This window comes from Dermacentor albipictus, chromosome 5 (assembly GCF_038994185.2).
Source record: "Dermacentor albipictus isolate Rhodes 1998 colony chromosome 5, USDA_Dalb.pri_finalv2, whole genome shotgun sequence".
Taxonomy (NCBI): Eukaryota; Metazoa; Arthropoda; class Arachnida; order Ixodida; family Ixodidae; genus Dermacentor; species Dermacentor albipictus.
Window position 1 is genome coordinate 4,317,818 of NC_091825.1, and position 24,602 is coordinate 4,342,419.

The following is a 24,602-nucleotide window of genomic DNA, read 5'->3' on the forward strand; positions in this document are numbered from 1 at the left end:
CATGACAGTAGTGTCCGAAAGTGCACAGAAGGTGCGCGAGATCTACAGGGAACTTGGATGCGCCCCAGGGTACGTTGATGTGATCTATGGTGGCACTTGGATCACAAGGGGCCACACAAGTCACATTGGTGTTGGCTGTGCTAGTGAATTATATTCTGGCCTTGTCTTGGACCACTGTGTCCTCTCCAATTATTGCCATGGATGTTCTCTTGGCGTTAAGCCTGGAGACAGTATCTATTCAGAGTGGCATGACAAACACCGACCAAAATGCCAAAGAAACACCGAGGCAAGTGCAGGGCAAATGGAAATAATTGTGGCAGAAACCATGTTTCAGCGGTCTCTTCATAAACACCAGCTCCGTTACACAAATGTCCTTTGTGATGGGGATAGCCACACTTATATTGCCCTCAGTGAAGAGAAGGTGTATAGTTTCATACCCATACACAAACAAGAGTGTGAATCATGCGACAAGAAGAATGGGAACTGCTTTGCGCAACCTTGTTGAGAAAAACAAGAGCAACGACCATGAGCTCAGCATGAGTGGAAAGGGCCGCCTAACGCAGGGTTTAATTAAAGGATTCACAAACTATTATGGCTTAGCCATAAAAAGCAAGCCAAATTAATTTGCCTGCTATGGAAAAGGCCATCATGGCTACCTTACACCATATAACATCGACCAATGATGACCCGCATCACGAGCGCTGTGCCACTGGCGTGAACTCTTGGTGCAAGTTTAATTCTGCAGTGGCCTCAGGTCAACCAGCCCCTGCACACAAGCTGCAGCTTCCTTCACGTGTTCGAGCAGCTCTCCTGCCTATACATAAGCATCTATCTGCAAGAGAGCACCTTGAAAGATGCCAGCAAGGCAAAACGCAGAACGCCATCGAGTTGCTGAACAATGTCATTTGGTCTAAATCAAAAAACGAGTTTGCTTCACTCCTGAGTGTTGAAAGTGCTGTGGCAGATGCAGTTTGCTGTTTCAATGCTGGCTGTGAAAGAGCACTGCAAACAGTTACGTCGCAACTGGGATACAGTCCAGGATCCGGTTTACTACGACGGGCTGCTTAAAAGGTTGCACGACGTGTCAAAAAGGCAAAGAAGGCACTCGAAACTGCTGTAAAGAAGTGAAAAATTACCTCAAAATGTAAAGAAAATGTGTCCTCGCTGGCAATGGACTACATTCCAGGCGGGTTTTAGGTGTTCAAAGTAAATATTTTGATGTTTCTAGCAAATAAAACTTTCAGCTCCGTTTTCTGAGCTTTCATTTTTTTTGTGCAGTTGCTTTCAGCCATCCCTGTGCAATTTTGCCACGAAGGAAGACAGAATCATTCCGTCTTTTGCACTTAGGTCGTGAAACATTGATGAGTGCAATAAAGCTGTCCATTTTCATCTGCACCTCATAAAAAATGTATAATGGGTTTTTCGCAAAGGTCCTTAGTTAGACAATACGCACAGAAAAGTTCAAAAAAAGCTTTTGTGTTTATTTTGGCATTTCAAAAATAAACCAATAGCTTTATTGCACATATTGGGCTTTATTGAACGTGCTGGTGTGCAAATCTTGACAAACTTACGTGTAATTAATTAATTGATTTGGGGATAACCATTAGAGGATGTCAAGTGCTCTAACTCAAGAACTATAATAGATAGCCTGAAACTGATTTCAGTTGTGATATCAGCATAACAAATCACACCTGCACACCAAATTTCGTCAATTTATTCCCATAAATAAAGAAGCATTTCATTGCCATATCTCCCCTTAAGGGGAGTACCTGGGCCTTGAGCAATACCATTATTGATAATGCTGCTAGAGGAATGAAATTGGTAGGTAATAGGTAATTTAATGTGGTTGATGCAAATATGTAATTCGTTTTTCTCTATATAATGAGAAAAATATTTTATACAATTTTTCCTGTTCCCATGTTTCGGGATGACTGGCAGAAAATTTTGCAGTAAGAAATGTAAAAGTTATATGAAAATATTCCTGAATGCTCAAGGAGTGCAATAAGCATTGTCTCATGTTTATACCTCTGTTCTCTCCAAAGTTACAAAAGTTCAAAGTTGTAACTTGACATGTGATATGTTTTCTTTTTTTACCTCCCTCAAAATTTCAATATGTTTCAAGATGGAGAAATGGGGTATTATAGACTCATTGCACTCCCCGGGAGCCTAGCTATCAGGTAAAGCAAAAATTATTCAAATTGGATGGTTAGACAAGTAACTATGGTTTCCGGAAAATTGCTGATTACAAAAAAAAAGCGTGTTGAGAAAAGTTGAACTAGACACCATGTGAAAAAAAACATTTTATTCTCCTGGATGCATGAACTTGTCTTAGCCAATTGTTCAGAAGGCTTTAGGGGAATAATCTGGATGAGGATTTCCTCGCTGCCTCCGCTTTGCAGCTGCTTGAAAAGCTGCCCAGGATATTCGCTTTCTCCACACTAATGATGCGGCGACAGTCCTTTTCAGGGAGGACACTGCTATTGATATAATATTCATTTTTTCATCTATATTGTTACGTAGGAAGACGCAGGCGAAAAGCTGTATACAAGTATATTTACAAGGGAATACGCCGCACTTGGCCAAGAGGCAACAGCCCACGCTAGCCTCCACTCGTCCTCGTCGTCTTCACAGTGCTCGCCTCTTCATCATCGTCAATACTGTTTCGTAGCACTACCCCCGGCGGCAAAAGTGCCGTCCCAGAGCGACTAAAGGCCGGACTCTGAAGCAGTGTAGTAGGTCTTGAGCCTACTGACTTGCACGGCGTCACTAGATACCAGACTAGATGACGAGGTGGAGCCCACAGGAGCAATTTCGTACGTCACAGGCATCACCTGGCGCAGCACGCGGTAGGGTCCTGTGTATCGCGAAAGGAGCTTTTCTGAAAGTCCGACGTGACGAGAAGGCGACCACAGGAGGACGAGTGCACCAGGCGAAAACTGTACGGCACGGTGGCGGGCGTTGTACTGACGCTGCTGAGTGGTTTGCGAGTCCGTCAGTCGAGCACGGGCAAGCTGGCATGTATGGTCGGTGAGGGCAATGGCATCGCGCGCATACTCGGTTGTTAAGGTCGCACCAGGAGGAAGTATCGTGTCAAGAGGCAAGGTCGGTTCACGACCGTAGAGTAGATAAAATGGAGAAAATCTGGCGGTGTCATGCCGGGAAGAATTATAAGCAAATGTGACGTAAGGAAGGGCAACGCCCCAGTCGTGGTGGTCCTTCGAAACGTATTTGGACAGCATATAGGTAAGAGGATGGTTTAACCGCTCTGTCAGGCCATTGGTTTGAGGATGGTATGAGGTAGTCAGCTTGTGTTGAATAGAGCAAGAACGCACAATGTTGGCGATAACTTTCGAGAGGAAGTTATGACCATGGTCAGTAAGCAGCTGTCGCGGGGTGCCATGAAGCAAGATAATGTCACGCAAGAGAAAGTCCGCGACGTCAGTGGCGCAACTGGTAGAAAAAGCCCGCGTGGTGGCGTGTCGGGTGGCATAATCAGTTGCGACGGCTACCCATTTGTTCCCAGAAAATGACATGGGAAAGGGACCGAGGAGGTCTAATCCAACACGAAAGAACGGTTCCGCAGGGACGCTGATCGGCTAGAGATGACCGGCAGGTAGCACCTGAGGTGTGTTCTGACGCTGGCAGGGATCACAGGCAGCAACATAGCGTCGGACAGAGCAGGCAAGACCAGGCCAATAGAAGCAGCGGCGGACGCGGTTGTACGTGCGGGTTACCCCAAGATGTCCTGCAGTGGGTGCGTCATGCATCTCAAAGAGCACAGTCTGTTGTAGATGTTTTGGCCCGACAAGAAGAAGATCAGGGCCATCAGGGAGGAAGTTCCTTCGGTACAGAATGCCGCCCTGGAGGACATATCGGCGAACAGATGCGTCGGTAAGTGTAGAGCGCAGATGCTCGATGAGTGCTCGCAGCGATAGGTCTTGGTACTGCTCATCGGCGATGGTAGCGAAGGCTGTGGGGTCCTCCGTGCTCTTGGGACAAAGGAACGACAACACAGTAGTGCAAACAATCACAAGGGCATTTATTGCACCTTTCATAGATCAATGCCTGCTAGCCGAGTTGCTATCCACAAAACATGCCGATGGGCACGCGACAAATCTAGAAGTCCGACTCACTGCGACCGGAAAACGAGCGAGTATGTTCGCCCCATGCTGGATCCCAACGCCTGGTCGTTCGCGTGTTCGGTCACACCAACGGTGGTGCGTTCGAAGGCGGCCACGCGAGGCGGTCTCGCAGAAGCATGGGTCGACGCGCACGCGGAATGTCTACGCCGTTCCCCGACCCGCCGGGAAAGAGGAAGCGTCTTGTCTCCTGGCGCCCAAGTAACCCCCGCAGCGACGCGACACTCGCGCCATCTCTCGCACCGCGCTCCAACCACTCCGACGGCCGCGGGCGCCAGGCCATGCGGCGGGCGAAGCTGCCTGCAGGAGACGAGCTATGCGGGAAAACTAGATCTCAGAAGAGGCGTGAGAGTCACGCATCCCCACATCCCCCCAACCTTAAATCACTAGATATTCCGGCGAGACATGTGACACGGTCTAACATCAAACCGTGCTTCGCGAACAAGATAGTACATGCAACAGTGGCCGCGCCGAAGAAATTCCACACGTTGTCCATAGCATGCGAGCCGACATTGTCCCTGGGTACACCGCGGGCGTCCGCCGGTCACAGCAGCAGCTTTGCGGACTCGACGGCACGATTCCAGGCCAGGACTCCGGAAATGACGACGCAGTAGTCGATACGAGCAAGCGTCGCTCGCGCCGACGCGCCCTGCTGGCAAGAGCCGCCGTAGCTGTCGGTGACCGCTGGCTCTTTTGTCCGCCACCGAGGGTTGCGAGCTAAATGCAGGAGGCCGCCGAAGTTGCTGCGCCGAACTGGACCCCGCATCAGCGTTGCCCGCCGTGACTGGATCGTAGTCCGGAACAGCAGCGCAGACGATGTGCAGGTGACAGCAAGCCAGGGGTGACTCCAATCACGCCGCGTACACTCAAAACACTCGGCAAACACTAAAGTAGTGCAAGGGAGAGGAATTCTGCATGCGCGTCGCCCACGTGGTACGATGTTCAACTCGGCTAGCAAAAGATCGGGCAGCTACTCAGATGCTAAGTTCACGTGAACGAAGCTCGCTTCCTTGAGTCGAATGAGTAATTTCAATTCGTGCGAGGCGAAATAGAATGAGGGAAGCAAATTGCGACACCTCAACGCCACGGTCCTCCAGGTTGTATCCCTCCACGTGCGACAGGCAGCTTCGTAAAGCCTTAGGCCTAAAGCGTCGCTACCCTGACAACAACCGGCATCCAAAAACAACACCCAAAATGAGCGCAAAACAGGAAGCCGCGAGGATACGTCAGCTGTGTGAGGTGGTCCTACTCCGCTCGATGCACACAGCATCCGAGTTGACGGCGCCCACCGTCCTAGACGGTGTCGGAGCGCCTGGTGCCAGGCCGCAATATCAGTCAGCCCGTAGTGGCACCCGTGGCCCGCGGCCAACCCGCTCCCAGAGCCGCGACTTCATCAGAGTCAGAGATAGGAGAAGCTATTTACATGAGAAATTCGGACCACCCATGAGGCTTCCATACTCACTCGCTTCAGGCTTGGCAATGCTCCGCGGGCGCTCAGCCTCGCTCTCCCAGGATGCAGACCACGTGGCTCTGGTACCGACGAATGTCGTTAAAAAAAAAACACTTGTGAAAAGGCTTAGCATGTTGTCATGTTCATACACACTACAGCCGCCGTCGCCTCGCTGAAGAAAGCACGCCGCCAACGCTAGCGATCAAAATCCACGCTAGCCCTACGCTTCGGTTCAAACAAAGGTCTCGAACGAAGCAAAACTGTTAAAACTATCGTCCCATGCCCCAAGAGTCCCACATTGGGCAGCCAGTTGTGGGGTTCTCCTCCGTGCTCTTGGGACAAAGGAACGACAACACAGTAGTGCAAACAATCACAAGGGCATTTATTGCACATTTCATAGATTAATGCCTGCTAGCCGAGTTGCTATCAACAAAACATGCCGATGGGCGCGTGACAAATCTAGAAGTCCGACTCACCGCGACCGGAAAACGAGCGAATATGTTCGCCCCATGGTGGATCCCAACGCCTGGTCGTTCGCGTGTTCGGTCACGCCAACGGTGGTGCGTTCGAAGGCGGCCACGCGAGGCGGTCTCGCAGAAGCATGGGTCGGCGCGCATGCGGGATGTCCACGCCGTTCCCCGACCCGCCGGGAAAGAGGAAGCGTCTTGTCTCCCGGTGCCCAAGTAACCCCCGCAGCGGCGCGACACTCGCGCCATCTCTCGCACCGCTCTCCAACCACTCCGACCGCCGCGAGCGCCAGGCCACGCGACGGGCGAAGCCGCCCTGCAGGAGACGAGCTGTGCGGGAAAACTAGATCTCTGGGGGAGGCGTGAGAGTCACGCATCCCCACAACACTCGGCTACAAATAAGCCACAACAAATATTATGGCTCTGCCTGCCTTGAAGGCAGAGATATCGCTGCCACAAATCAGCAAGAAGTAAAAAATTGGCATTTTGAGAAAAGAGAAAAAAAGGAATAAATTCACTTTTAATCAAAAGTGCAGAAATAATTTTGCAATATTTTGCAGTGAAAGTGGCTAAAAGCCATCAGGAATGTAGTCGCTCTGACCAGCACCACCCGAATGTGGCAAGAACATAGTTTATCGCCGTTTGCCGATTCCCGCTAGGTTGCATCGCACGCACGGCAATGTTGCCATTCACGCGGGTCCAACTCCATGCTGACATGATATCGCCGCAGCACGTGCACGTGATAACGATCTTTACGGCAAGGCCATATTCCCGTTTGCTTTTGCCTACTGCGACACTATCGCCGTACACCTTGAACTTGACAAACGACATCAGTGCATTCACGGAGTCCTACTGATGATAGCGATGCCTGCCTCGGCGTCGACTGGTGTGGCTGCAACGCCATCAGCGTCAGTGAGCCAATCCAACTTCCGTTTTGTTGCTGGCATTGATGCAAGAACTTGAAGTCTTTTTGAGCATTCATCTGTCTCTGCAGCAAATCCGCATGCTGCAACATTGCAGTGTCACGCCGAACATGGCCACTTTTTGGAACACACTCACTTGTTGGTTAGCTGGCTAGGCCTACTTTGGTATCGTCCGCGGCTTCAGCACCACTTGCGGTTGGTGGCGGATGATGCGGATGAACCTAAATGTCCTCTGAAGGAATGGAACACTTTTGAAAGTTATAGACTCGCTTCTTATTTTTGCCGAAGTTGTGCCTCGTGGCGAATTTGCCCAGTGGATTGGTCATCGTCGCGCATTTGTCACAAACTTATAAGACGCGCCGTCGCGTCGCCTGTGAAATGGAGCACACGACAGGAATCTCATGCAGCCAACCACAGCACGCGTTTATGGCCACACGCGCTAGTCGACGAATGGGATCATACATTTGGACTTCTTTTCGTCCCAGATTTTAACATCATTGGCAAGCCAGCGGGGTCACTTTTGATGGGAAATGGAAGAAGAAAGGCTCCTCTTTCCAACAAGACCAAGATGGCTGCGATCGCGCACGTAGGAAAAGAGCTATGCACGGCAATAAAAAGGGTTGTTCTTGCGCGGTATTCAGCCCACAGTGATGTTATAAATTGATATTGCAGGCAAAATACTCTTCTGCGAGATGTAAAACTTCGTGAATTAAAGGAACAGTAGCTCTAGGTATTGAAAATGTCATTTTCAAAAAATCTATTTTTTTCGCGCTTTGTTTGCCTCAAGACCCATGTCCCGCGGTGAGACACAGGTTCTAGAATGGTAAAAAACGGGCAAAAATTTATTTTGATAAAAATATATTGTTCCGGAAGGATGAACGAAGAGAGGAAGAGAGGCGAGACGCTGGCTGCTGCAGGTTGTTGGTGGTCAGCCATCTTAACTACTCAGACTCATTTTGTATATATATTGTAAATATAATCTTAGTACTCTCAAGGTACTGACTCAAGGTACCCAAGAACTGACAGGCCGAGCAGGTTAAGCACGCAACAAATACTGGGAACGGAGAGAGGCCGGATGACCAGCTTTAACGAGATCACCAAACACTATAAATTGGGAAGGGCCCATTTCCCCCCGGCACACTCCTCGTTAAATAGACTGCAAGCGACGGCATGGCGCCTCTTACAAACAGATACATATCCGAACCCGGTGGCCTACCACCGCTACTACCCGGACCTTTACACGGATAGATGTAGATTCTGTGAAGAAAGGGCGGACCTACAACACATGGTATGGGCTTGTCCTCGTATACCCATACAGAATAAAATAATTAAAACCAGAGAGCAGTGGGAGACCGCGTTGCTCAGCTGTGCACCGGAAGACCAACGCAAGGCAATCCAGCAGGCCGAAGATGCCGCCAGGGCCCAAGGGCTCGAGGCCGTCATTTAGGTAGAGGCCTAGGTCTCAAATCTGCTGTGCACAAATAAAGTTTATTCCTCCTCCTCCTCTCAAGGTCCCTGTAACATATTGGTGGAGGTGCAGGGTACCACAGCTGGAATCGGAGCTCCGCAGCGGACGTCGCATCACGGTCTGCACCATGAATGACGGTGAGCACTCAGGATCAACATCGGTGTGACCTTCGGTTGTCATTGTGCAACCCAAGAATCCTGGAACTTTCTGCGGGACCGATGGCGTCGACGTTGAAGAGTCGTTGGCCATGTACGAACGCATGAGTGAATCAGCAGATGGGACCCTACAGTTATGCTAGCTAATCTGTTGTTCTACCTAAGAGGCACGGCAAAGGTGTGGTATGAAAACCACAAAGAGGAGCTAACCAGCTGGGTCCAATGCAAGGAGAAATTGGCAGAGTTGTTTGGCAAACCAGCCGACCGTAAAATTGACGCAAAGCAGGAACTGGTCTCCTGTGCCCAATCCCCGACGGAGTCCTATGTCTCGTACATCCAGGACGTGCTGGCACTTTTTTGTAAGGCCGATCACGACATGACAGAAGCTGAGAAGGTCGGGCATGTGCTTAAGGGCATCGCTGACGACAGGTTTAATCTGCTCATGTACAAAAGCTGCTCTACAGTTGATGCAACCATTAAAGAGTGCCGACAATTCGAGCAGGCCAAAAGCTGACGCGTCTTGCAACAATTCGCCAGACTTCCCAATACTGCCGCAACGTTGATGTGTGAAGATCAACCCGCACAGCAGCATGCATCGCCATCAGAGGACGTGGTGCGAATCATTCGACGTCAACTGAATGCGATGGCGCCCGCAGCTTTCTGTTCGTGTGGCCCTGATGCTACCACATTTCAATTCCTCTCGTACAAGCCCTACTTCGCCAGGAGCTTGAAAACATTGGTTTACATTCTGTCTGTGCTGTTGCCCATCCCACAGCTAATGAACGCCCTTCTACTATTTTTGCTCCACCCGGACGCTTCTCTCCGCGTTATCGCAACCCGACAGAGTGGAGAACTGCGGACGACCAGCCGATATGTTTCACCTGTTGCCGCATTGGTCATGTCGCCCGATACTGTCGCAACTCGTGGCCCTCAACACCTCGCACACTGACCAACCTGAGCCATTTTGATGGAAATGGCCACGATGTTTCGCCCACCGCCAAGTCTAACACCGCCGCCAACTCTGCTCGGAACACGTGGTACAGCCGCTCACCATTGCGGCATGTACACCAATCTAGCTCACTGTAAACACGTCGCCCATCTTCCCGCCCGCTGCAGCCACGTCACCTTTCGTCCCCTGTGGTGTTTAGCCGCACCCTTTCGGAAACCTAAGAAATGCAGCCCTAGGAGGTAGTGCTGCATTACCAACTACCGCAGCAAGTCCTCTGTCTGTGCCCACGAGAAGTGTAACAGACATTAAAATAGACGGCGTACCTGTCCAAGCACTCATCGACACTAGAGCCCACATATCTGTGATGAGTGCTAGCCTACGTAGAAGGTCCTCACCCCAGCAGCTGCCCAAGTGCTTCGTGTGGCCGAGGGCGGCGTTCTGGTATTTCTTGGTATGTGTACTGCGCATTTAATTATAGCCGGCCGCCCTACTTCTGTTCTCTTTGCTGTGATCGACAACTGCCCTCACGACGTTATCCTTGGATTGGACTTTTCATCCACTCATTCTGCTCTCATCGACTGCGTGACCGGCGTTCTTCAGTTGGAACTGCCTCAACTCACCGATACTCCGAGCACCGCCCCACAACACTTGTGCTCGCTTCATGATGTGCGTCTGTCACTCGAGGCAGTTGCTTACATCACTCTGACCGCCCAGCCACAGGTTCCTGGCGGTGAATATGTGCTTCACCCCATCATCGACATGCTTTTGAGCCGAAACATTGCTGTTCCACATGCGTTGGTCACGGTTACTAACGACGACGTCGTTCTACTGCGTCATGTGATTCCGGCTGGCATGTTCTTGGCCAGTGTTTCTAGTGCTTCCGAATTTGACATTGAGAGTCTGAATGCGAGAGTGGCTTATCAGTGCCAATTGCAGCTCACAGCTCTGGTTCCTTAACGGATCACTTCGCGAAAATGATTGCACCTGACCTCACCTCTGCACAGTCCACGGACATACGTCAGCTGCTTGAATCGTACAGTGACATCTTTGATTTCGGCCACAGGCCGGCCAAACATCTGTCGTTCACCACCGTATAAACACTGGAGGCATGAATCCTATTCGTCGGCGTCCCTATGAGGTATTGCATGCTGAACGTTGAGTCATCCAATCAGAAGTGGACAAAATGCTCCACGAAGGAGTCATCGAGCCATCAGCCAGCCCTTGGGCTTCGGCTGTCGACCTTGTGAAAAAGAAAGATGGTACCTGGTGTTCTTGCGGCGATTATCACCGCTTAAACAAGATCACGCACAACGACGTCTATCCACTACCACGCATCGATGACGCCTTGGACTGTTTGCACGGAGCTAAATACTTCTCGTCCATCGATCTTCAATGTGGCTACTGGCAGATTTCAGTTGATAAAATGGACCGCGAGAAGATGGCCTTCATCACGCCGGATGGCTTATTTCAGTTCAAAGTCATACCCTTTGGCCTATGCAATGCTCCTGCAACATTTGAACGTATTGTTACGCGCGAAGGAGATCGTTCATAACCCTTACGGATGAAGGGGACCGTTTACTTTAAGTCGCGAAGGTGAGCGCAAGGGCGGCCAGCTGGTTGATCAACTCAGCATCGTTCTCTTCTTCCTTCCCCCACTCGGGACCGCAAGCACGTTCACCGGTCTTCGTTTTCTTCATGCGTAACATTCCTCTCGTCGCAGACGAAGCCCGCCGGGCGAGTCAATCCATTTGTCTTGACGTGAACAATTTCCAGCGGGCGACATGGACCACTTGTGTCTTGGCAGCTCTTCTACCACTCGCCGTGAGGCCAGCTATGTTGTACGTGACTTCCGTGAGCCTGTTAATAATAACAAACGGTCCATCGTAGGTGGCCAAAAGCTTTTGGCACAGCCCGCGTTTTCGTACTGGAGTCGACAGCCAGACTGAATCACCAGGGCGATGGTTTACCGGACGGTGGCGAATGTCGTAGCGTGCTTTTGATCTGTCCTGCGATGCCAAAGTGCGCAAACGAGCAATACGACGAGCTTCTTCGGCAAGGCAGAGAGTCTCGGCGACAGTGGGATTTTCGTGACTACAGAAAAGGAAAACAGCGTCTATTGTGTATCGGGGTGGCCGTGCGTACAGCAGGAAGAAAGGGCTATAGCCGGTAATCTCGTGCTTGGCGGTGTTGAACGCGTACGTGATAAAAGGCAGTACGTCATCCCAGTTCTTGTGGTCGGATGAAACATACACAGAGAGCATGTTTACAATTGTTCGGTTGGTACGCTCCGTAAGCCCATTCGTTTGTGCATGGTATGCAAACCACCATACCATTTCCATGGTATGGTGTCGAGTGACGCAAGTGGGAATTTATTTATTTATTTATTTATTTATTTATTTATTTATTTATTTATTTATTTATTTATACATACTGCAGCCTCGGTGAGGCTATTGCAGGAGTGGGTAGAAAAAAAAGGAAAGCAAGAAAACGAGATACAGGCCCAAAAATAAATATGAATATCAAGTATATGTAATTGCTTTCAAAAATTCTTGCATAGGTAAAGAGCGGATGCTTCCAGGCAGTGCATTCCAGAGTTCAATGGCCAGTGGAAAGAAGCTGTGCTTGAACATCTCCGTTCGGCAAAAGAAAGGGATAAGGTTGAGATTATGAGAACTCCTAGTGATAGAAGGTGGACTAAAGTTCAAATAATTATTTAGTGTATCAAGGCGCTCAGAATGAATAAGCGTGTGTAAAAATTTCATGCATTCTAAGCGGCGGCGAGATGAAAGAACTGTAAGACCTGTAGCTGTATAATGCGAAGAAGGGGAAAAATCTCGGCTATAGTTGCGAAAAATGAAGCGCACAGATTTCTTTTGGACTGATTCTATCTTTTTAATATCGGATTTCTTATGAGGATTCCATATGATGCAGCCATAATCAAGAATAGGTCGGATAAGTGTTTTATACGTCATCAGTTTGGTATCCTTTGGAGCCTTACGCAGTGAACGATGGAGGTAACCGAGACGTCTAAAAGCTTTGTTACATGTGATGTCAATGTGTTTCGACCATGACATGTCATGGGAGAAATGAAGACCAAGGTATTTAAATTCGGTTACTCTTTTTAAATCTTGACCATGGAAAGTGTACGTGAAAAGTGATGGAGATGGGCGTCTGGAGAAGGACATGGAAACAGTTTTAGAGAAATTAATGTTCATTTGCCATTCCTTGCACCACCTACAAAATTTTGCAAAGGAGTCATTAAGTAAATCATGATCCATTGGTGTGTTAATACTATGATAGAGGACGCAATCATCAGCGTAAAGACGAATACTAACGGACACGCAATGCGGCAAGTCATTAATATATAATAAGAAAAGAAGCGGGCCTAAAACGGAACCTTGTGGGACGCCGGATGAAACACTAACAGGAGAGGAAATAGAGCCGTTAAATTGCACAGACTGAGAACGGTGGGTTAGGAAGCTATGTATCCAACCAACCAGAGAAGGGTTATTTAGAATGGAGTTAAGCTTGTAGAGGAGTTTTGGGTGTGGGACGGTGTCGAAAGCTTTGGATAAGTCAACAAAAATGCCGTCAATCTGTCCGCCTAAATCTAATGACTGACAAATATCGTGCGTGAATTCGATCAGTTGGGTAGTGGTGCTATATCCGCGACGGAAACCATGTTGGTAATTGGATAGGATATTATGGCTTTCAAGAAATTCCGTGATGTGTTTAAAAATTATATGTTCGAGTAGCTTGCATGAGTGGGCAGTTAATGAAATGGGTCTGTAGTTCTGCAGAAGTTGAGCGTTACCGGATTTGTATATCGGAATGACCGTAGCAAGCTTCCAGGATTGGGGAACAGTGGAGGTTGATAATGATTTACGGAAGATAACGGAGAGGTATCTGCTTGTCCAAAGGGAGTAGCGAACGAGGAAAGAATTGGGTATGTCATCTGGGCCGCAGCTCTTTTTAGTATCTAAATGGAGGATCATGTTCAGAACACCTGAGCTAGATACGACGATGTCTTCAATAGGAGGGTATGAGTCACAGCTAAAAGGTGGAAGTGAAGAGTTATCCTGTGTGAACACGGAATGAAAATACGTATTAAAAGCGGAAGCAATCGCGAGTGAATCTGAAACTGCCACGTCCTGAACAACTAAACTGTTAGTTGTGCTGTTACTTGGCTTTATCGATTTCCAGAACATACGAGGGTTTGTTTTCATAAATTTTGGCAAAGTAACAGCATAGTAGAAATCCTTGGCAGATGTTAGTTTCTGGCGCAGTTCCTTCTTGGCATCATTGAACTCAGTAATTTTGTCAGGATTACCGTTTCTTTTAGATTTGCGCAATCGCGAAACACGACGAGATAAATGCAGTAGTCCTCTTGTCATCCACGGTGAATTTATATTTTTCTTTTTTGTTTTCAGGGGAACAAATTGGTTAATACAGGTTTCAACAATATTCTCAAAAAACCGTACGGCAACATTGATATCATTGTTCAAAGATAATTCATGAAAGTTTTCAAACGACTCGCTAAGTGTGTCGGTAATTGCAGCATCATCGGCGCGGCTAAAATCACGAAAAGTGCAGTACTCAATCCGCGGTTTGGGAACAATACAGCAAACCGAGAACAGTACGGCTTTGTGGTCAGAAATCCCGTCAGTAACGCAGCACTGGAAGGCACCCTCGAAAAGACTTGAGCCAAGAAAAACTAAATCTAGGACAGCCGTTTCCCTGGTGTTCTCGTGGACAATCTGTCTAAGACCGAGTGATAGGGAAAGGCGCAGTAATTTTCTTGAGAGTGACACGTCGCCGCTGGTAATGGTGAGAGAGGGCCAGTGAATGCCTGGTGCATTAAAATCTCCCATAAGTATTATATTTGATGATTTCAAATTATGCAGAATGTTGCTAAGAAAAGTGAACTGATCACCACAAGAGCCAGGAGGCCGGTAAAACACTCCAATCAGCGCGGATGATCTTTCCAAATGAATCTTGCACAAAAGCAATTCAATTTCACATGGGGTTTCAAGGACTGAAAACTTCAGGTGGGACTGTATATAGAGGGCAACACCGCCACCTCTACCATTTGGTCTGTCAGCTCTTACCAATGTGTATTCACTTAACGCAACTTCGGAGTCGAATATGCCGTCATGTAGCCATGTTTCCGTAATGCCTATAATATGGGGGGAATGAGCAGTTACTAGACAGATGAAGTCGGAAAATTTATTGACAAGGCTTCTTGCGTTAATATTTAATACACGGAGGTCATTGGTTTTGCGACGAAGGAGTCAAGGCGGAGAGGCAGGTGCAACGCTATTTAGTGCTGTATTACGATGTACTTTCTCTAATGTATTAGAAGCACTGTTCCAGTTATAGCGAACTTTATCAATAAATATATGGTCAAACCGTATGCGGACCGTGCACCCGTTGTTCCTAAAACTCTCAGACGCTTCCCAAAGTTTCTTGCGGGTATTCCGGACACGTAGTGAAAAATCTTCCGAAATACGGTAATCGGTTTCCTTTAGCCTGTGACCACTTTTTAATACAGAAACTTTCTCCCGATAGTCCAGAAGTTTCATAATCACGGGTCGCGGACGGTCACGTGAACGCCTTCCAAGACGATGGCATCTTTCTATTTGAGGACAGCTCATTTTAAGTTTATCCTCAAACCATTTCGCAATGTCTGAGGACAGGCGTTCATTACCTTCATCGGAGGATTCTGGCAGACCATGTAAGATTAAATTGTTCCTTCGAGCACGGTTTTCTAATTCATCATTTTTAGTTGAAAGGTTGTGAATTTCGTTTGTTAGACGTGCGAGTTCACTGTTAAGGCTGTCGCTTGGGACGGCAGGCTTATGTGACGAGGACTCCAGAGCGGCCAGACGCGATTCGATAGTCTCAAAACGTGTATTAACAGATTGTTGAAAGTTCTTAATTTCGGCGATATCCTCAGCTAATCTTTTCTGCCCGTTCAAAAGCTCAGCGAGCATTTCAGACACCGATGGTTGATCGTCAAAACCTTGCGAATGGCTCGGATTTTTTTGGGAGCGAGGACCAGGATTGCTTTCAATGTCACCACTCTGTAACAATCTACTAATACAAACAGCGAGCTGCGAGTACAAAGAAATATAAGCAAAGCATCTGCGAGAATGGTGTGGGCAAGGGAGCAGCAGTAAGAATCGGTCATCAGAGCGAATGCAGCGGGCATTCTGAAAGTAACATACCTGCGTAAGAAATAGGCAGCGAGTAAGCATGATGCTCGTACTGCTGCCACCTTGCCCACTGAAGAAGGAAGGATCCGGCTGGGAATATATAGGCATGATCGTTGACGTCATGGGACTGGGCTTGATTGTGAGTGGACGGTTCAGTGTGCCAGCTATGCCAGGGCTCCGGGCACGTGTGGTGGCGGTCAGATCAAGAGAGTCATCCGGAAGGGAGATAGGACAGTTCGTACAGCTGCCAGCGGAATCACCCAGGGATCTTGATGATGGCGGCGAGTGCACGAAAGCTGTGACGTCAGGAGAGATGACCGCAGCACATTCGAAGTGGCAACAAGCGAGGAAAGCGATCTGCGTAAGAAATAGGCAGCGAGTAAGCATGATGCTCGTACTGCTGCCACCTTGCCCACTGAAGAAGGAAGGATCCGGCTGGGAATATATAGGCATGATCGTTGACGTCATGGGACTGGGCTTGATTGTGAGTGGACGGTTCAGTGTGCCAGCTATGCCAGGGCTCCGGGCACGTGTGGTGGCGGTCAGATCAAGAGAGTCATCCGGAAGGGAGATAGGACAGTTCGTACAGCTGCCAGCGGAATCACCCAGGGATCTTGATGATGGCGGCGAGTGCACGAGAGCTGTGACGTCAGGAGAGATGACCACAGCACATTCGAAGTGGCAACAAGCGAGATCTGCGTAAGAAATAGGCAGCGAGTAAGCATGATGCTCGTACTGCTGCCACCTTGCCCACTGAAGAAGGAAGGATCCGGCTGGGAATATATAGGCATGATCGTTGACGTCATGGGACTGGGCTTGATTGTGAGTGGACGGTTCAGTGTGCCAGCTATGCCAGGGCTCCGGGCACGTGTGGTGGCGGTCAGATCAAGAGAGTCATCCGGAAGGGAGATAGGACAGTTCGTACAGCTGCCAGCGGATTCACCCAGGGATCTTGATGATGGCGGCGAGTGCACGAGAGCTGTGACGTCAGGAGAGATGACCGCAGCACATTCGAAGTGGCAACAAGCGAGGAAAGCGATCTGCGTAAGAAATAGGCAGCGAGTAAGCATGATGCTCGTACTGCTGCCACCTTGCCCACACACAATCACACAAACGAAGCAGCTCCTCTGCGATGTCCGCTGTGAATTGTCGTCCATGGTCGCTGATGATCATGCGAGGCGGACCATGTCGCAGGATCACATATTGCAGCAGGAATGTTGAAACGTCAGTGGCAGTTGCGGAGGGCACGGCCGCCGTCTTGCAGTAGCGTGTGAGGTAGTCGACGCAAACAACTATCCAACGGTTTCCCTTGGCTGATTTTGGAAATGGGCCTACGAAGTCAATGCCCACTTGTTGGAAAGGCGTGCTTGGTGGCGGGATCGGCTGCAGGAGACCAGCTGGAGCAGTAGATGGCCGTTTGTGGCGCTGACACTGCATGCAGCTGGCCACATACGTCTCAACAGACTGTCGCATTCCAGGCCAATAAAAGCATTCCTGAATCTGTTAGAGCGTCCTCGCCGAACCTAGATGGCCAGACGTAGGGTCGTCGTGCGTAGCACTCAGAATCGCTGTGCGAAGGCTCTCCGGTACCACTAGGAGAAAACATGCGCCAGTGCTGGAAAAGTTCTTCTTATACAGGAGTCCACCACTTACACAGAAATGGTTTGCTGTCGTCGAGGCGGTCGTAGCGGTGAAGAGCGAGGTTAATTTATCGTCTTTTCGCTGTTCGGCTTTGAAGCAGTCGAAGTCTGGAAAACGCGGCGACACAGAAGCCACGAGGTGATCGAAGTCGTCGGCGTCACAGTTCGTAGGGCTAAGTGGCATACGCGAGAGGCAGTCCGCATCAGCGTGTCGTCGACCGCTCTTATAAGAGACGGTGAAGCTGTATTCTTGCAGTCGGAGCGCCCAGCGCGCAAGGCGGCCACAAGGGTCACGAAGATTCACAAGCCAACACAATGAGTGGTGGTCAGTGACCACTGTAAAGGGACGTCCATTCAGGTAAGAATGAAACCGCTGAACCGCAAATATTACTGCGAGGCATTCTTGCTCTGTGACAGTGTAATTCTGCTCGGGCCAACTTAAAGGGAAGCTGAAAGGTTTTCCAGAAAAAACGAGTGAAGAGCAGTGCGCCATGGTTTTCAACCCTCTGAATTCGAATATCGCATCGAAATCGAGTGAAAGAAAGCGCAAACATATTTTATTTAGATGAAAAGTGCAGGAGCAGACACGCCCAGCTTGCACGCCTCGTTTCCGCCTGTGATTGGTCGGGCGCCTTGGGACGTCAACAATGGTTCGGCTTGCAGACGACGAGTGAACGCGACAGCCATCGCCTCGCTTGCAGCGCTGTCGCTGTCGTGTGCAGGATCACTTGTAAGGGGTTTATACTTGTACATCCTACACGTACGTACATACTTGTACATACTACATGTACGAGCTGATTGCGAAGAGCCGGCGTCTCCAAGAAGCAAAAAATGCTGGTGCAAGCACTGCTTTCCACGCGAGCGAAGGCGAAGTGTTAGTATCTCCTTGTGTTGGAAATGTTCTTTGGCGAGTATGTGTTTTGCTAAGCTGCATTCAGCGTTCCAGTGAGTACGTTTCCGGGCAAACAACTGTAGTGTTATGTTCCTGCATGCCTCCTCGTAGAACGTAAGCGGTGATGCGATCTTCAGCATTTGTGCGCTGCCCCAAAGCTGTCGGCAAGCTACACAGACGGTTTAAACGCGGGGAAGGTTTACCAGCTGTTGTAGCACGTGTAGTATAGAACCTTCATCAGTGCGCCATCCACACGCTACTCGTAACCGGCGAATTCCGTCGGCTACGTGAGATGGTCGGCTTCTTATGTGTGCGAGAGAAGGGGGAGTGCAGCGTCTTGGCATGAGCAGGCTTTCCAACACAGGCAAACTTTACACTTGCACTGCGTTATGGTAGCTGCATGCAGGCTGTTTCACAACACACGTGCGAATAGAAAATTCGAGGCGCTTGGTGATGAAACCTGCATCAAGGGTGGGCGATAAACATGCACCTTCCGTTCAGCATGCTAACAAATTTTTTTTTTTAGGAGAACCCAAAGCACGCATTATTGATAAACTCCGGTAGTAATCGTCACGGAAGTGGTTAGAGCACAACACTTGTTCTTGAGCGCTTGAAGTTGTTTCGCTTCACAGCAGCCTCCCACTTAGCTGAAAGCTTCTTGTCTTGCAGGAACTAATGGAACATCGGAACATCGTCGCGGCCGCTGGTGTTCGTGCAAGCGTAGGCTGCACAGAACGCCGGCATGATCGGCCTACAAGTTCAATTGATGCTGTGCACGTCAACTACCACTCCTATATACACACAAATAAAGGAATGTAGGGTCGAGCGAAGCAGATTAGGATGGCATGCATGCAGAAATAAGCCCGGTCAGGCACGGTCGCGGAGACTGTGAAGGAGCGGAACACCAGTGTTGACGTCACTCAGCCACGGTTTCCGGTCTCTGCTCGCATCGTCAGCGTCAGCAGCAGCGCGCGGTGCTCGACGTGGTGCAGAGCTACAGCGCAATTTTAACTGACGATTGCGTCGCTCCTAAGTAAAAAATCCCCCCCAAAATTTTACCTTCATGGTTTATAAGGTTCCCGCATCCGTATATGAGCATCTTATTGAATTCGACAGACTCTTCAGCTTCCCTTTAATGAGCGGCTTGCATATGCGATCACGTGTTCGCGCTCACCGTAGCGTTGAACTAGGACAGCACCAATACCTATGCCACTGGCATCCATATGGAGTTCCGTCGAAGCTGAAGGACTGAAGTGTTGAAGAACCGGTTGTGACGTCACCAGAAACTTCAACTGACAGAAAGAAGAGTTGCACTCCGGAGTCCACTCAAAGGGGGTGTCCTTTCGTAGCAGGCATGTCAGCGGATACGCGACATCGGCGAATTTCGGAATAAATCGGCGGAAATAGGAACAAAGCCCCAGAAAGCTACGGAGCTCCTTGACAGAGCGCGGTGCACTGAACGCTTCTACAGCTGCCGTTTTCTGGGGATCAGGGCGGATGCCATCCTTGTCGACGAGGTGCCCAAGCACAAGGGTTTGGCGATCTCCGAAGTAGCATTTCTTAGAGTTTAAAACTAGACCAGCCTTTCTGATGCAGTTCAGGACAATATCCAGACGCGAGATGTGTTCGCTGAAGGTTCGGCCAAAAATGACGACGTCGTCGAGGTAGCACATGCAGATGTTCCACTTCAAGCCGCGCAAAACAGTGTCCATAAATCTCTCAAAAGTTGCCGGAGCGTTGCACAATCCAAATGGCATCACATTAAATTCGAAGAGCCCGTCAGGGGTTACAAGGGCAGTCTTCTCCTTGTCTTCAGGATGCATCGGAATTTGCCAATAACCGGATTGTAAATCTACCGAGGAAAAGTAATAGGCGGAATGAAGGCAGTCTATTGCGTCATCAATACGTGGGAGTGGGTACACGTCCTTTTTTGTTACAGCATTCAAATGGTGATAGTCGACGCAAAATCTCCAAGATCCATATTTTTTTTTGACAAGAATCACTGGAGCTGACACACGATAACACGATATGGCTTTTGTCTAATCGGATTTGCCGAACCTGTGTTGATCGTATGGCGCGTTCGAGATGCAGGGATTGCAGGTATTTTGTCCTTCTGCGCAAAGTCGAATACCGAAACGTTCGGCGTTCACTCGTGCTGGGCGATTTATTTACCATTGACAAAAGGGCCGTTTTCATACTGTGGCCATCAGGTTCTTCCAGCACACCTGTAAGTTCAGCCACTGATAAGGACGCGTGTTCCCTGGCGAAGGCTAATTTCATGCCGTCTGATAGTATAACGGGCTCCTTAGAACAGTTTACGGTCCATAAGCCAGTGCATCTGCCTTTGATCGACACCACACAATGTGGCACCAACACATTCTTCTTCATACAGTTAAAGTGCATCGGTTCCACGGTAGCTTCGAAGCTGTCGGAATCGGCGCCGCAACAGACAACAGGAAAGCAAACGGTAGATGATGCAGGTATGACCGTATAACCTCAAACACACAGTGTAGTTTCGCGATCTACAGGGTTCTCCAGGAGTCCTGATGGAATCCTACCACTTAAGAATACCGTTCCTGTGTGGCAGTCGACAGTAGCATCACACTCCCGCAAGAAGTCCATGCCGAGAATAACATCATGGGTCGACCGAGGAATAATTACAAACTCTGTCGTAATAATGTGGCCTCCCAAAAACATGTCAGCACTACACACCCCAATAGGTCGCAACGGCTTGCCACTCACTCCACAGAACTTTGAATCTTCATCCCATTTAAACAAAACCTTTCGCCCTAACACGTGTTTAAAAGAAACACTCATGACCGAAATTGTTGCGCCTGTGTCCACCAGAGCCATCACAGGGACATTATCTACAAGCACGCGCACTTTGTTTTTCAGCATCAACACAGGAGGTATTTCTGTCAGTAGCACGTCTCCAGTGACCTTACCTCCATCGGCCGCGCTAGCTAGTTTTACGGTGACGAAGGGGACGTGGTGCGACACAGCGGTGAGGGAGAATGGGGAGCACGACGTTGTGGTGGAGGTGTCAAACTTCTGTCAGATACCGGGGAGCGATTCTGGGAGCTGCTCGGCCAATACTTGTTGCCAGATGGTACGTGTGCTAGCCACGGGGCACCGTGTGGCCGTTCGGAGGGCCGAGAAAACTCTGACGGCTGGCCATACCACGTGGTCATACGCTGGTTGCAAAAGCGCGGTATATCACCCGGGACACCGCATGAATAACACACCGGGAGAGGTCGAAATCTTGGTTGTTCGTCGATGAAGCGGATATTATCATTTTCCCGCGTGTAGTGGGTTGGTCACGACGATACATCGGGCGTCGAGAAGGCATGCGCTGAGCGCGTTGGTCATAGCGCGAGTCGCCGGGCGTGTTGTCATCCTCGACTGTGGGGCTGCGCTGTACTCTACGGCCGCTGTGGTAACCATCGGTTGCCAAGGAGCCGAATGTGGTGCCGTCATAGCCTCACGTGACGTGTACACGCCATGGTGGCCAACAGTTGAATGCAACAACTCTTCGCAGCGGGAAAGTTTCTCGCAGACAATCTGTCGGATGGTCGAAGGAAGGTCGAGGCAAGGACTCGTGTCCACACTGGCAACTGTCGTAACGCTTGCCAACCGACCAAACTTTGGCGCAATCCGACACATCTTGAGCGTTTCAAAAGTTCTGCAGTGCCGAATGACGTCGCACACAGAACTGAGGCTCTCCTTTCCAATTAAAAAATTGTACACATCCTCAGCCACTCCTTTCAGCAAATGTCCAACTTTATCTTCTTCCGACATGCGAGCACTGGCTGCCACCTTGCACAGCTTTAACACTCCTTCGATATATGTTGTGCATGTGTACCTGGTAGCTTTGCCTGTACCTGGTAGCTTTGCCCGTTGCAACAGTATCTGTTCCGCACGCTTCTTTTTGGCGACTGAGTTCTATAAGCACGTCCTCATGGTTCGCGTACCACACGAGGGGGGTATCGGTCAGGGAGAACACCACATTGATGAGCTGAGTGGTTGCATCCCACCCGTTGGATTTGCTCACTCGTTTGTAGTGGACGAGCCACTCGTCGGCATCTTCCCCCACTTTTCCTCCGAAGGTGGGTGGAACTCAGTAGTATGGCAGTGGACTGCTAGGCGCTGCCCTCGGAGTGGCTCCTTCTTCTGGCATGTCGAAGACGGTCACGGCCGATGGCAGGAGGCCAGCAAGTTGATGGCCTCGACGAAGCTGCGGCCGTGACGGTTCGTTGTTGGGAGCGGTACCCAGCACCTCCACCACTTTGTTACACACGAAGGAGACCGTTTATAACACTTATGGATGAAGGGGACCGTTTACTTAAGTCGCGAAGGTGAGCGCAAGAGCGGCCAGCTGGTTGATCAACTCAGCGTCGTTCTCTTCTTCCTTCCCCCACTCGGGACCGCAAGCACGTTCACCGGTCTTCGTTTTCTTCATGTGTAACAGTATGATGGACTCTCTTCTGCAAGGCCAGAAATGGACCACCTGTCTTTGTTACCTTGACGACGTTATTGTTTTTTCTCCCACGTTCTGCAGGCACCTTACCCAACTCACTGCAATTCTTGCGGTCTTCCGAAAAGCTGGCCTTTATCTGAACTCCATGAAGTCTCAATTCAGGCGCCGTCAGATTAGTGTTAGGACACCTCGTTGACGCATCCGGTGTCCAACCAGATCCGGAAAAAGTTTGCGCTGTACGCAGTTTCCCTGTGCCACATTCTGCTTCTGATGTGCACTGATTCGCCGGCCTGTGATCTTACTATTGCCATTTCCTCAAAAACTTCCCCAACGTTGCTGTGCCTTTGACAGATCTTCTAAAGAAGAACTCGCCATTCTCATGGGGCCCGGAGCAGGCTCATGCGTTCGCCGCTCTCATCGGGTTTCTGACCACCCTCCCATACTTGCCCACTTTGATCCATCTGCACCGACTGAAGTGCACACTGACGCAAGCGGCCGCTGCATTGGCGCTGTTCTCGCCCAACAGCAGAATGGTACCGAGTGCATGATAGCTTACGCCAGCCGCCTGCTGTCACCTGTCGAGAGAAATTATTTCTTCACAGAGCGGGAGTGGTTGGCTTTAGTTTGAGCTGTCGCAAAGTTCCAGCCATATTTGTACGGCCGCACGTTTTTGGTCTTTACAAACCACCATTCCCTCTGTGGCTGTCTTCCCTCTGGGACCCCACAGGACGGCTTGATCGCTGCGCTTTGTGACACCAGGTATTTTCGTTTGTTGTCAACTATAAGTCTGGACGTCTGCACAAGTATGCTGACTGCCTCTCGCGTCACCCCGTGAATCTCCCTGATCCTGCTGCACAGATCCGGTGACCTGCGGGATGGCTTTTACTGACATGACCCACATGCGCACTGAACAACAACGCAACGAATCCTTGCAGTCCATGCAATCTGGCAGCACTGACGCCACATGCCGCATGTTCGTTCTGCACGACGGCATCCTCTACCACCACAATATCAACCCTGGCGTCCCTGAGTTGCTCCTTGTCCTTCCTTTTCATCTGTGATCAGTCGCTCTCGAACAACTTCACAACGCGCCGACGGTGGGACATCTTTGGCGTTTTGCATACTTACGACCGCGTGCGACGCCAGTTCTTCTGGCCAGGGTCCCTACCGCTCCATGCGTTGTTATGTCGCCACTTGCGAATTGTGTGAACGCCGGAAGAAACCTCCCCTGCCACCTGTCGGACGACTCCATCCAATTGAAGTTCTCTCTAAACCGTTCTTTTGCGTAGGCCTTGACCTGCTTGGCCCTTTTCCGACGACGACTAGAGGGAGTAGGTGGATCGCTGTCGCTACTGAATATGTGACGCGCTACGCCATAACAAAGGCGTTGCCGACTAGTTGCGCAACAGGCGTTTCTTTCTTTCTCCTTTTTCTCCTTCACGGCATCATTCTCCACCACGGTGCACCTCAGCAGTTACTTACTGACCACGGCCGCTCGTTCTTGTCTTGAGTTTTGGACGACCTCCTTTGCTCTGTGCAACTGAAAACAAGCTGTCCACCGCCTACCACCCAAAAATGAATGGTCTTACGGAACGTCTCAACCGAACAATCACAGAGATGCTGTCGATGTACGTTTCCAACGATCACCGCGACTGGGACGCCACGCTGGCCTATGTGACATTCACGTATAACTCGTCTCGACATGACAGCGGAGGGTGTTCATCCTTTTATCTTTTGTATGGTCGCGACCCCACATTGCCCTTTGACATCATCCTACCTTCTGTGCCCAGGGTGTCTACCAACCGGGAAAACCGGGAATTCTCAGGG

At 49.8% G+C, this 24,602-nt stretch overlaps 2 protein-coding genes across 19 annotated transcripts in view; one reads left to right on the forward strand and one right to left on the reverse strand.

The window, feature by feature from the left end:
* Scm (Polycomb protein Scm) overlaps window positions 1-24,602 on the forward strand; it is a 426,899-nt gene that overhangs the window by 312,802 nt on the left and 89,495 nt on the right. The window lies entirely within an intron of this gene.
* LOC139059828 (uncharacterized) lies at window positions 14,715-15,821 on the reverse strand. The gene has a single exon (XM_070538235.1). The coding sequence runs from the start codon at window positions 15,806-15,808 to the stop codon at window positions 14,843-14,845; it is 966 nt and encodes a 321-aa protein (XP_070394336.1). The 5' UTR covers window positions 15,809-15,821; the 3' UTR covers window positions 14,715-14,842.